This window comes from Pelmatolapia mariae, linkage group LG7 (genome assembly GCF_036321145.2).
Source record: "Pelmatolapia mariae isolate MD_Pm_ZW linkage group LG7, Pm_UMD_F_2, whole genome shotgun sequence".
Classification (NCBI taxonomy): domain Eukaryota; kingdom Metazoa; phylum Chordata; class Actinopteri; order Cichliformes; family Cichlidae; genus Pelmatolapia; species Pelmatolapia mariae.
Window position 1 is genome coordinate 13708474 of NC_086233.1, and position 13947 is coordinate 13722420.

Here is a 13947-nt window from a genome sequence, read left to right on the forward strand (position 1 = left end):
ATTACCTTTTCCCAAAAATATTTTTCCCTTTTTTATTAAAAGGGCTTTACAAAATATTGCATTAAAACATAAAAAAAAAGTTATGGCAGCATCAGTGTGATTGGTTTCTAGCTTCACACTGAGCTATGTGAAACAGAGTGGAGAGGTGCTTTATCTTCCCTTCATTCAACTGTGCTTCCCTTTGCTGACCATCAACAAATTCAGCCTAAGTTATTTTAGAGAAACTGAAATGCAAAACAAACATTAAAAATGACAAGTGCAGAGGACGGATTCCTTTTGTTATTAACATCAATATTGCACCAAAGCAGCATACAGTATTTGGACGAGCATTCTTCATGACACAGAATGGAGCTGCAGAGTAAAGGATTCAGACCAGGACAGTGGCTACTTGTGATATGCATAAATACGATATAAAAATACATTATGGAAAAATTTGCAGCGGCTATATTCAGACATGTTGGGTTGGACTGTGGGAAAAAAGAGCAGGAGAGGAAACGGTGGTAACTGAAGTTTTTATGGGGAGGAAGCAAAAGGAAGGGGAAGGAGAATAAAACACCTGGAGCCTCTAGAAGGTCTGATCATCATTGCAGGACTCTGTGGCATGTCCGAAGGCCTCGCAGATATCACAGTAGGGTCTTTCAACGGCAGGGTTGCCATGGTAGGTGGTGTGAGGTACAGAGTCGGGGCTCTGAGCCTGAGTGGGGCAGTCCTCTGTGTCGTGGAGGTCAAAGCAGTCACAGATGTCACAGAAGAGACGCGGGGTCGCCTTCTTCTCTCGCTTTGATATGCCTTCATCAAACCTACGTTACAGAGAAAAGCGAAAACACACAAGCTGTGGCCATGGGTTTTTATCTGAATATGTTGTATGTAAATCATTGTATACTACACTAGTGTTTTCCTAGTCTTTTTCCTTGAAAGTGTTAGACAACAATGTGATGAGTCAAGTGCGCTGGTGGTCCAGGAGCGGTTTTAATTGTTATGACCAGGGGTGCACATAAGTGGTCCGCAGGTGCGCATTCGCTGTCAAAATAAAAGACGCGCACCAGATAAGAAGTTGTAACGCGCGTTTGCGTACATAAGACTTTCTGGAGGAGGACAGACATTTGTTTAGAACTCTTAAAGATGTCGAAGAAGCAAGCTCCTTTAAGCAATTACTCTGGTGTTCCTCCACCTCCAAAGAAATGTCAGAAGGAGTCCGAACCGCAAAAGAAGCGCGTATTCTCGGAAAAGTGGTTGCAGGAGGTGAGCTGGCTTCAAACAAATGATGAACGCACAGAGATGTGGTGCAGAATATGCCGTGAAAATCCCACTCTAGCGGACAAAAACAGTGCCTTTTATATGTACGCAAACGCGCGTTGCAACTTCTTATCTGGTGCGCGTCTTTTATTTTGACAGCAAATGCGCACCTGCGGACCACTTATGTGCACCCCTGGTTATGACGCAGAAACAACACTAACACAGAGATATCTGATCGTGCACTTAACTCTGTGGTCTGCCATGAATGGAGTGAAGCCTGCAAACTGATTCAGGGAGCCAACACAAACTACATTCATTCTTCTCACCTCTTATGCCAAACACACCTTCATATTTAGTGGTTTAGTTAAGAAGAAAAATTCCCATCTCCAGGGGATTTTTTTTTTAAACACTCTCCAGTCTTCTTACATAAAACATCTGCAAGGAGTGATGAGCTTAGATGCCCAAATTCTAACTTTTTTATGCTGCACTAATGAATCATTTCAAATGTCAATTGTCTGAATTAAAAGCTTTGCTCAATTATAAGATAAGATAAGATAACCTTTATTAGTCCCACACGTGATAATAAGTGAGAACAGCAGAAAACTGACTACACAAGCAAGAGAGATTGATTGGCACTTTTGATTGAAAAACTAGTTAAGTAGTCTAGCTGATCAATTCTAGACGATTTGTTTGTGCTCATTAGTTACAGTTTTTAACAGTATATTTCTTACCCATCAGTCCCGTCGTTACCATTGAACTCAGACAAAGCAAGCTTCTTCAATTTGATCTTCAGCTCCTCGTTCTTCCGCTGCAGGTCCACAATCACACTATTCAGGAAGTTGATCTGATGGAGAAAATCACACATATCTCCTCTTAAAGGACGCTGGGGTCATGTGTGCAAACATTAACTGGAAACCGAGAATGAGATCAGTTCTGTTAGCGGCAAGTCTTACCTGTCCCTCTGCAAACTCCTTCTCTTCCCTCAGCTGCTCCAGAGCTGCATCACCTGCAAAAGTATATCAAAGACAAGAAAAAGAGTCAACCAACTATTTTTTTGTATCTCTTGTCAGATACAAGACTGAGGTATTTTCTCACCAGAGGGTGGGAGTTCCTTGTCTCCTTCCTCCGAGGCTTGTGCTCCCATAAGCCTTTGCTCTAGACTGTGAACGCGGCTCTGCAGCTGAGCTTTGTCTCTCTCTAGCGTTTCCACGGCCGACTGCAGGGTCTTGGCCATGGCGTTTTCTCCTCGCAGCACCGCGATCTGCCGATAGAGACAGACAAATACCTTACATATTTGGCATTACACAGGACAAATGTAGAGTGTCCAAGATACTGTAAGTTGAGCGTGAGTACCTCATTCCTCAGAGTTTCTAATTCCCGGTCTTTGTCTGAGATTAAGGCTCCAGTGGATTTCTGGAAGTTTGTGCCCCCCTCTGATTCCACATTTGAGACAATTTCTCTGCAGAAAAATGTGTACAAGGAGTAAACAGTGAGAGAACTTTTTATTTCCAGTTTCTTGCCAGCGTCATTTGCTAATTTATGAGTGTCCAGCCAAAAATATTGGACCTTCAGATGTTAAAGATGCCGATTTATTGTGAAAGTTGCCTTTCTTTAAGTTTTCTGTCATTTCGACCAAGATTTGACCTCTTGAGCTACATATAAACTGTTGACCCACTTTTTACAGGGTCACAGTTCAAAATAATCTTCAACCTACACTAAAACTTTGTGCATCCACTCAGTTCACCCTTTGTCTGAAACGAGATGTTTTTGCTCTCCATTGAGAGCCATAGTACTAAAAGTATCCTGAATAGAAATCTACAGGAGAAATGGTGGAAGCCCCTCCCTCAAAGGCTAAAATCAGGAAAATTGTTGTTGCATTTATTTGGTAGAGTTTCAGCAGCAGTTTGAAGACATCTCTTTGTCCCCATTATTGTTTTAAAATTTTATGTAAGGTTACAAAAAAAAACAAAAAAAACCCCTCCCTCTTTCCACATTGCCTTAATATTCTAAATTAAACTTTGCAGGTAATTCTTAGTTTCTACTATCTACAGGGCTCTAGAGTGCGACTAATTTGGTCGCAAATGCGACCAAATTTTTCAGTGGTGTGACTAAAAAAAAATTTTCGGGTAACAAAAAAAAAAAAAAAAAGAATCTCTGCAACTCTCCGTGTGGTCAACAACAGACACACATTATGCCCCTATCGTGGACTTAACCAATCAGAGATACTAATATTTAGTATTTACTGTCATATTCTCATATATCATTGTGATCTTGTTTATTACTCTCGTTTTCTTCTGCTTGCTTTCTTTTTTCTTTCTCAACAGGTGATCCAGGTGATCGATATATGTATTTTTTGTCTGCTTATTCTGTTGGTTTTTGTTTTTTGCCCTTTTTCCCCGTCCCTCTTCTCAGGTTTTTTTCTTTCCCTCTTTCTTTCTCCACATTCTCTCCTCCAGTCAAGTCTGTCCCGTATTCAGCAAGTGAAAATAAAATAAACAATAAAAAGTTGAATCAAATGGACCATTACGGCAAGGCTGGGATGGTCCATTTGGTAAAGTAAATCCGTTGGGCATCTTTCTTCGCCTTTAGACAATAATTCTGATGGCAAAAGAACCAAACGGGACAGGTTAAAAAAAAAAAAAAAGAAAGAAAAAAAAAGAAAAAAGAGATAGTCAGGGGCGGGACCTCTCTGATTGGCCTTGGTCCAGTTGAAAGTGCAGGTAGAAGAGAGAGGTGAGTAGCTTGAATAAAGCGATATCGATTCATTAACGGATTCCACACAAAGACGTAAACACAGAGCGACCCGACGCATCAGAATCAGCTTTGTCTTTCTCGGCTTTCTCACCCGACGGCCCGAACACGGGCACGCTGTCGGAGCTTAGCGATTCTGATGCGTGGGGTCCGCACTGTGTTTACGTCTTTTTTGCGCTAGATTCAGAGCTGCAGGTTTTGTCTTTCTCCAACCAAAATTCGCCGAGCCAGCAGCAAAAGAAGCAGCAAACTGCGCTTTACATTTGATCAATGTCGTCATGAATTCCCTCTGACTTTTGCTGTTTTGCTTCCTCCACGATAAAAATCACACTTCATGCACAGCTCTCTCTCTCTCTCTCTCTCTCTCACTGTGCTTCAAGAACAGTTTCCCGTCTCAAATCTCTGTTTTCTGCATTATCCATTCGCTTATTACCCACCAGTCTACCGTTGTTTACAGCGGACAAGAAAGCCTAATTTCTGCTGTTCAATACTGAAGAAATTTAAACTTCTTAAAATTATGCAAAATTGCAGAATGTTGCAGAATATTTTTAAGGTTATCTGCTATAAAACGCCAGACCAGGAAAATCTCCTTCATGTTTTTCTGTGTTTTATTCTCAGTTACTTTGACACAAAGGCATCTGCTGTGATGTTCACAATTCTGATGAAGTCTCACATGTATCAGTACTGATAAATTATCAGAATTATAATATTTCTGTCTGTCTGAGGTTAAATTGAATCGAATCAGGACTTTGAGAACCGATCTCGAATGGATTATAGAAATCAGTGATGATACCCAGCCCTAGTGAGCAGCCTAGGCCCAACAGAAGTGGATGTAGCTGTGGGTAATAAGAAAAGATGAAAAGAACTATTGATAACTTTTTTGTTAAGTTAAGGCCTGATCCGTCTGAAATTCATAGCCAGCTCTGACACGGTGCCATCAATCTTTGAATGCTGAAAAAGCACAGTGTATCCAGAAAACACATTATATGCTGCAATAAATGCACTGCCCAAGTGTCCCCTCTCCCCACTGCCTTTCAGCAGCAGGCAGCAGCAAACAGGTCGTCAGGCCAAGATGATGATTAAGTTTAACATTTTCTACAATATTGACAAAGCACTTTAAGCACAAGTTTGTTAGTTAATAATTTAGAAATGAATATTGTCTGTATGGACTTCCCCCCCAAAGAAAGTGCACATGTAAAACTGCGGTGTTAAGCGATGCAGTTGAAAAATTTGAGTGCGCCTAACTTTTGTGCCGGTGCGCCTAAATTTTTAAAGTTAGGCGTACCGGTGCGCCCATGTCAAAAAGTTAGTCTAGAGCCCTGATCTATGTTATTCCTCACATTTAGTCTTTCCTTGCGTATGACCTTTTGTATTTGTTTTAGATTTTTTTCCTGCCCCTTTGCTGGAATTGGTTATTATTGCTGATGGCCTCTTTCAGTTTTTCTGTCATTCATTAGATCCTTTCTCTGTTGGTTTATATTTTGGTTTAAAAACAACTTTGAAGCAAAATCAGATTGGTACATAAAAATCCTACACATGTTTTTTGGATGGATTTTTTTTATGTCCCACTGACCACCAAAAATTATGTTGAGGCCCTGTACCCACTGATTTAAATATGGGCTTCAAAAGTAGGCATTCAAATATTTAGTAATAGAAGTTAGGGCAAAATTGGCAGCTGTTCTGCATCTCACCCCAAAGATCGAGTCATTTGCTTTTTAACAGTTAGAGAGAGAAACACTGTGTTGTTGTAAGGATGCATGAGCACAGCTGAGATCTGCGGTAGTTTCAACAGTATTTGAAGTCCTCTTCATGTCTGCTTATTGTCTTCCAGAACAGAAATTTTTCTGTTTGATGAAACAGACAAAACCACCACTTAAGACCTTCACTACTTTACTTAAAAGTAAACCATGCATTCGACCCCAGAAAGTAGTAAAAGCATTCAAACAACCATGCGGAAAAAAACCCCATTCACTGTGTAAAAAGACCCTGTGGCTCAGAAGCTTGTAGAACCAGCTTTACCAGCAATAACTTAAAGTGATGGTTATGACTTTATTAGTCTCTCACATCATTATGGAGGAATCTGTTTCAACATCGCTTCACCTCATTGAGGTTTATGGACTTTCATTTATTTCATTTTCTTAAAGCCCCAACACAGTACTGAAAGAGTTGATAAAGCTAACAAACGAACTCTGGGTTTTTACAACGTCTTGATTCTTTTTATTTATTTATTTTTATTTTATTTAGAAAGAGGGGCAATACATATTAATAAACATTTTAACAAATGTAAATATGCCAGATTATAGCCTTGGGCTAATTTCCATCTGCAGACCCTCTGGCAGGTTGGTGTTAAACACAAGTTAGTAAAAACATACAGAGAGACTTCTTGATGCATTCTCAATCATCCAGGAAAGTAAATCTCCAAAAAGTTGATTCTGTTCATCTGGACGTAGCGTTTTGTGGGAGAAACGTTTCGTCACTCATCCAAGTGAATTCTTCAGTCTCATCTGACTGCAGGTTTCCCCAATCTTATAAACAGTACATTTCCATAATGACTGAAACCAGCCCACTGGTTTCAGTCATGCTGCAATCACAGCAATCACAGCACTACAGCTTACTTGTTCCCCCCTCCTTTTTCCCCAAGTTTCCCCTCCCTCTCCCCTCCAGCGAGGAGTTAAACAGTTTGATAGCGTGTGGGACAAAGGAGTTTTTAAGTCTGCTGTCCTTGACTTTGGGAGAAGCAACCTCTCACTGAACAGACTCCTCTGGCTGTTTATGGCCGTGTGCAGAGGATGCAGAGGATGCCCAGCACTGTCCATAATGTCCATATTGCACCCTAATTTATTTTAAGTGCATGGAATGAGTCTTGAGTTGAATGTTTTTTAATAGGCAAAAAATACTTAAATAAGTAAATGGCGAGTCAAATTTTTGTCTTTTTTTTCTATTTTTGCTGATCCCAAAATTGATCCGATCCGTGACTTAAAACCGTGATCCGATCCGAGAGATATTTGATCCATTGCACAACTAATTGGAGTCATTAAGGTGTTCGATGATAGAATTAGCAACCCACTTTTCTGCTATCTTTGAAAAGATAGGGAGTATGCTAATAGGTCGATAATTAGTAGGGTCTGATTTATCACCCGATTTCTAAATCGGTGTAACTTTTGCCACCTTCCAACTCAGAGGAACGACTGCCTGCGTGATTGATAAATTAATAAGATGGGTCACAGGCACCAAAAGACAAGATTTATAATGCTTCAAGAAATTGGTATCAAATCCAAACTCATCTCTAAACTTCTTAATTTAGAGATTATATTTTCTACTTCATTTTCTGTAATATTCTGAATATTGAACTTTGAATCTTGAGAAGAAACATCCTCTTTGGTGTCGGTATTCCCAATATTTTGTTGAAGGTCACAAGAATTAGAAAACAATTGTGCAATTTCTTTAATGGTACTTGGAAATGGAAAGAAAAAAATCATTTAATTTAGGAGCAAGGCTGAGAGGCTCTGATACCAGTTCATTGGCAAATTTAAGTTCAAGGTCTTTATCAGCATTATGCTTACTGTTACCAAGGAGTTTGTTAATATTTTCCCAAATTAGCTTATAATTTCCTTTGGTACTATTAATTAGTCATGAAAAAATTTGCTTTTGCCATTCTCAAAGTTTATGTGACTTTAATCCTTGCAGATATAAAATTTAATCGATCAGTATTTAATCCAGATTGTAACGATTTTTTAAGTAACTGGTCTCTGAGTCTCATAAGCTGTTTACACTCAGTATTAATCCAAGGCAAGGAATAAACTCGTTTCTTTAAATGGCTCTCTTTCTGAAACTGTGACAAGACCCCTTTTATAGCAGAATATTTATTAGTGTCATCACAGGATAGTATGCTAGTCCAATCAAAATTATTTAGAGCTACCATTAAATGTTGTTCTTGACTATTTGGAATAAATGTTTTTTTTATATTCATGCTTTTACTGACACATCTCAGTCGCTTGACGGAGGCGGTCGCACTTTCTCCTTCTCCCTCTCCCTTATCTTTCCTGCTTGGCTTCTCATGTCTTTTGTATAGTCTTGCTTATTCTCTAACCCTAAGAGAGTCTCCCAGACTTGTTCTCTAAAAACAAAGAAGAATTATGGATTTGATCAACTGGTCCCTTAACGGAATTGACATCCTCCTGGGCTTGGGAGAGCCCGATTGTCCTGCGGAGACGTTTGCTGCCGGATACTCGATGGTCGGTTGCGTCGTGTGTCTGGCGACACTCTCGATGGAGGACTTTGAATGACATCTACCAATTTGGAACTACGGTAACAGAGTTCTAGCTGATTGGAGCTGGCTTGGACCTGGCTTATCGAAGAATAAGAAGCGGCTACAGCTGTTCAAAATACCACAAGGGTGGCCGACATGATAGACGATGGGCAGGGCTGTGAGTACTCAGACTGTTTTTTTTTGTTTTTTTTTAAACGCAATATGGATAAGATCTTGGAGAAGCTCATGGCTCTGCTATATGGATAACACCTTGAAGAAGAACAACGGGAATTGAGAGACCTGGTGACCAGTGACGGACATTAGACCAACTGTAAAATTGGAAGCAGTTTGTTCGCACTAACCAAAACAACTACCATCTTCATCTCATGTGGCCCCCCCTGGCGCCAGCTGGATGCTCATAACAATTCTCCCTAGATAATAAGACTGTTTGTTATGACTCTCTCCCTCCTCATTCAAGATCATCCGCGTCGACCGAAGATTGTTGACTTTTGCTTAACCGGGTGAAGATACACTTTCTCTCGGTTGAACACGGAACACAAACACACACATGCACACACACGCATGTACACTGACACAGACCTACACTCACCCCCCCACCCCCTCCATACACCTTCAAAGCTTATGTCTTCCATGTTGTGAGATGTGATGATTCATGTGCTGAGGTGTTTTTTTCTGTTCTCAAACTGATCTCCCTGTTGGAGCTCAGTCTGGGGGGAGTTCTTTTTTTCTCCTCGTCTTTCCTCATGTTGTTTTCCATTGTTGTTCGGTTCCAGGTCGCTGCTCGTGCAGCTGACCAGCCAGCTACCTAGCCTGACCTGTCTCCCCAATGTGATGTTTGTGTATTGTATGTACGGTCGGCAAGGTCAGTCTCTTAATTGCCCCTTGGGGATAAATAAAGTCTTCTGAATCCTGAATCATTGTTTTACCATTGTTAGAAATGAATTATTATCCTTGTCATGTTGCCCTGTGAGGTCTGTGTTTTGTAATTGTTTTTACCAGTTTTAGAACTTAGTACTTGGAGACCTGGCAAATAAGTGTTTCAGTAAAGCACTGGTTCAACTTCTGTTGTTTGAAAAATGTGATATATAGATAAAAATAACTTGACTTGGCTTGACTATGCTCACATTTGTCCAAAGGACATTGTTCCAAAAGTTTTGCAGTTTGTTCATATGCAACTTTGCAAAGCTCTCTTTATAGAGAGAAGCTTTCTTCTGGCAACCCCTCCGAACAAGTGCAGTAATCATGCTGTCATGAACTTTAATATTTCCCATGTAAACTGAGGCTTTCAGAGTCTGAAAGATGTAGCACCTGAATAATCATCTTAGCTGTATTTTAGCAGATTTTATCGCCGATTGCCAAAAAACACTTACAACAGAATAGTTGCAACCAGCTGACACTCCGGCAACATATCCGTTCCAGCAGTCTTGACAAACCAAAGAGAAGGAGAGCAGTTTTTTTCACTGAATCATCTCTCATGTCTCTTAATGTTTACTTGAAAACACTCATTTCCCGCCACATCTATTATTTCTGCTCTAATTGTATGCAACCTTGCCATTCCCCTCAAGCCAAAACTGCAGAGCTGCCAGTTCATCTTTACATCTTACATCTTTTTGACTTCACTTCACCCTGATCCTGACTCTGATCTTACACCACATATTTGTCTTTGATGTTAGACTGTGCCTTTCACTCGGAACTTAAGTCACTGGTCTCCATAAGTGGTGGGATGTTTTAATATCCTGATCACTAAAAACACAGTGTTTCTGTTTATGACTGGCACAGGGCCACAGAAGTGATATTCACAGCTTCTTTTGTTTCAAGACTTAGACAAGGCTTAAAATAAGACCAAACAGCGTCACAGTGAATGGATGAAGGAACTAAAATTACATTTTAAAAAAATCAAATGTTATCCAACTAAGAGCAAATCTGGGAATACTAAAAGAAAAAACACAGTACTAATGCAACGTGGCCTGGAACTAAATCCCAAAGTGACATTGTTGGGTCTAAACTCAGACCCCGCTGTATCCAGGACTTATTCCCATGAAAGAAAAACAAGGCAACAGCGATCGATCGTTTTTACTTGCGCAAGGGAGGCCTTTGGTCAAGAACCAGCTCTTGGAGCTCACGCTCCTAACCTGTCTCCAGCCCAAAGTCCTTCAAAGAGCAGCTTCCCTCGCAGCTATTTATTGACAAACTGTTACAGTTCACACAATAGTTTACAACACGTACCTCCCCTCTTAACCCCCCTTGGTTACAAAGACGAGGCATGTATATGTGTGTGTGTGTGTGTGTGTGTGTGTGAGTGAGAGAGACCTCCTGCTGGGCAGGAAGCTTACATCAAACAGACCTTCCAGATAGGATGTGTCTGTAATCAAACATTACAGCCCCTCACCCAAAAACTCAAGAATCTGGGGAGGGGGACTGTGGAATTGCTTTACAATGTAGAAATGGATGGTAAGCATAAAAATGACAAACATTTAACAATCCACTCTAACAGACATATTCATATTGCTTGGTTTACCTGACTATAAGTCTAATATCCAAAGATATTCAGTTGAGTTTCTTTTTTTATTTAAACAAAGAGTGTCCTTATGTCTTATGATTTGAAAGATTCAGAGGTTGCTCTTCTGCTTTTGTAATAGGTGAAGAGCTTCGAGGGTCATATCTTTGTCCATTTATTTATTTTTTTATACTCTATGCTGTACAATCCTTCCATTTTCTTAACGGTTTATCCACTTCAGGGTTGGTTGGAGCCTATCCTAGTTTTCATGGGACAAAAGGGATGTTACACCCTGGACAGATCACCAGGTTCCTCACAGGACTAATGCAGATACATAGACAACCTTTCACACCTAGGGCCGTTTATGACGAGTTCATGTGCATGTTTTTGTACTGAGCACCTGGAGAGAACCCATGCAGTCACATGTAGATTGTGCATACTCCACTGGACAGCCAAACTGGGTGGTTATTTCAAACCCAGGGCATTTTTGCTGTGAGGCACAGTGCCAAGGATCCCAGCATTATGCTGCCCCTGGTCGTTTGACCAGAACATTAATATGAAAGATATCTCCAAAAGTTGGTTCTGTTCATCTGGACGTCGCTACGTCCAGATGAACAGAATCAACTTTTGGAGATTTACTTTCCTGGATGATTGAGAATGCATCAAGACAATATGAAAGATAATGACTGGAGGAGGACTTTGTTCATAGTGAGTCTCTCAAATAGATAGCAATCAAGTCTTTCTAGATGCAAGTCTGTCTCCTCAGGAGTAATCTTAAAACCTCTCCTCTCAGTTATGTGGGGAGTTAGTTGAAGCACTTTTTAAAACTAATCTCTAATAATCTCAATTTCAGTGGTGAACAGGACATAAAAACTGCAAGTATAAAATTACCAGTTGACTCTGATAAAAACTTCTTAAAGCTAGTTGTTTTCTGAAGAAAACATCCAGATGTGCAAAAATGACATCGGTCACACAGCCTCTTATATCCTGATGATCAGAGATCAACCCTGCACTCATAGCTGTTGACCGAGTATGAAGCTGGAGCCAACAATCAGTTAGTCAGCAAGTTACTTGGTTACAATCTCTTATTATACTTCTTTTTTCCCAGTCTTTAATTAAACCTTCAGCAACAAACCAGCAAATTACAACCAGAGAGATTTTGATTTTTATCTACAGACTTTCACACCAAGTTTCACACTTTAGCTCTTCATCAGCTCTGTTACCAGGACTACAATACAGATGTAACGCTGGCTCATCTCTGATAAAAACAAACAAACCAGTCCAACAGTCAACAGAGGGATGTGTGTAAGTACAGAAGGGGGTCCCATTAGAGGAACCACGTCACATTAAGGCTACCCTCCAAATCTCCAAAGGAATCAATCTCCTAATGTCAATATTTGAATAATCAACCAGGACTTAAGGAATGAAAACATTATAATACTGTGGTTTTATTTCTGGTCATTCCTGATAATCACTTCAGAAGCTGTTTAGTGTTGTTTTGATGGCTTTGTGTGTATCTTTGTTTAGCTGCTTGTAGTTGTTATAGCTACTGTGTTGTGCTAGTTTATAGTTGAAGAGTTAAAGGGGACCAAGTGTGTTCATTTTCACATTGAGTTCATTGTATTCTTGAACTCTACTAAAGTAGGGTTGCATGAGTCATACTTTCATACATATTCATATCAATTAATGATTATTTATGTTACAGAGGAATTTGGTGCTGCCCCTCATCTTTGGGAAACAACTAATTTTTCACTTTTTAAAAATGAGTTAAATGGTTATTTGCTAAAAAATGAAAGATATGACATCATTATTGTTGTTGGCTGTAGTCCTTTATAGGTTGTTACATCAGTTTTAGATGCATCAGCAGAGGAATTACTGAGAGATACAGTGACGAACACTATAACATTCTATGTTCAATGTTTAAAAACTAAACAGGAAAATATATTAAAAAGTCAGAAAATCAACATTCAAAATTTGAAGCACATATTTCATAGTATCTAACCTGCTCTTCATGTCTGGCTGTTGACTGCTGCGATCCTCGTTGTGCTGAGGCGTAAACACACACACAGACAAAATATAGCAGTATTTAAATAGAAGCTAAACCCGTCTTAGCTTCAACAATTTAGTCACAGCAGGAGATAAAACCTCATTAGGCCAAAACCCTGATCTCTAACAGGATAAAGGAAAAGCATTTACATAATAAGAAAGTTGAAAAGGCCAATACCTCATCAGGATGCTGAGACTTGTGGGATGCCAGCTTCAGCTCCTCACTAGGGAAAGAAAAGACAATTCACACGTTTGAGGGCTGCACTAAAGGCAGTGTAGTCGGGTCCCAGTGATGTCTGTGTCACCAACACTGCTATATGCTTAAATCTGGTGATTCCCAGATATTCGCATCTGTTAACATCTCACCTATACAAACCCAAGTAAGCATATCCAATACACATCTGGCTAAATATTCTAATGCTTAATGACTTTGTACTGTTACAAGAATCATTACTGATATACACAACAAATATATTAGAGGCTATTTATGTAAATGATGAAATGATGAATACATTTCAATGATGAAATGTTCATGTTGAGCACCCATTAGTTCCCTTCAACTCTCAAAAGACACAGATGTCCTTGCCAGCTGACACTCCCTAATCTAAAGACTATAATATCATCACACAACATGTAAAGTAAATAAAAGCACACAGGGCTTATTAGGAGACATTCATATTGCTGTTTGTTTTATAAGCTGTACATGTTCTCCCATTAAATCGCATCTCTCTACAGGAGATGCACTGACCAAGCAGCCAACCCAAATGGTGATTGAGAGCTACATATGGCATCAACCAGAGGCAACAGGCTTGATTCCGAGGCTAATGTGATAGTACATTAAAGTGCAAAGCCACTGATGGATCTTGACCTGAAAATAATAAAGCCAATGTGAAATTGCTAAAAACTGATTATATGCTAGCAGTCAAAAATCAACACCTTCCATCATAACAACTGTATGACTCACCAGTCAGGACTGTTAACAATTAACAACACAGACAGTTGTAGCTGATTACTATTTGAAATTTCCAGATACTGAGTGAGCCAAAATTTTGAGATGATAACCCATTTTTTTAGAGAATAGTTTTCAACTTAGTCTAATTTGAATGTGGCTGACATTTACATTTGCACACGTCTCTGTGTGGTAAAC

General features: G+C 39.7%; 1 protein-coding gene across 2 annotated transcripts in view; it reads right to left on the bottom strand.

Annotated features, from left to right (window-relative positions):
- clip1b (CAP-GLY domain containing linker protein 1b) overlaps positions 1-13947 on the bottom strand; it is a 47666-nt gene continuing 33719 nt past the window's right edge. The window contains exons 17-23 of one of the 2 annotated variants that reach the window (XM_063478004.1): positions 12979-13024; positions 12757-12800; positions 2590-2695; positions 2332-2497; positions 2190-2242; positions 1968-2080; positions 1-800 (exon numbers count right to left, since the gene is read on the bottom strand). In XM_063478004.1, the coding sequence (XP_063334074.1) occupies positions 566-800; positions 1968-2080; positions 2190-2242; positions 2332-2497; positions 2590-2695; positions 12757-12800; positions 12979-13024 (763 nt within the window). In that variant the 3' untranslated portion in view covers positions 1-565. The remainder of the gene's footprint in view (positions 801-1967; positions 2081-2189; positions 2243-2331; positions 2498-2589; positions 2696-12756; positions 12801-12978; positions 13025-13947) is intronic. The other variant, XM_063478005.1, reaches the window with a different exon arrangement.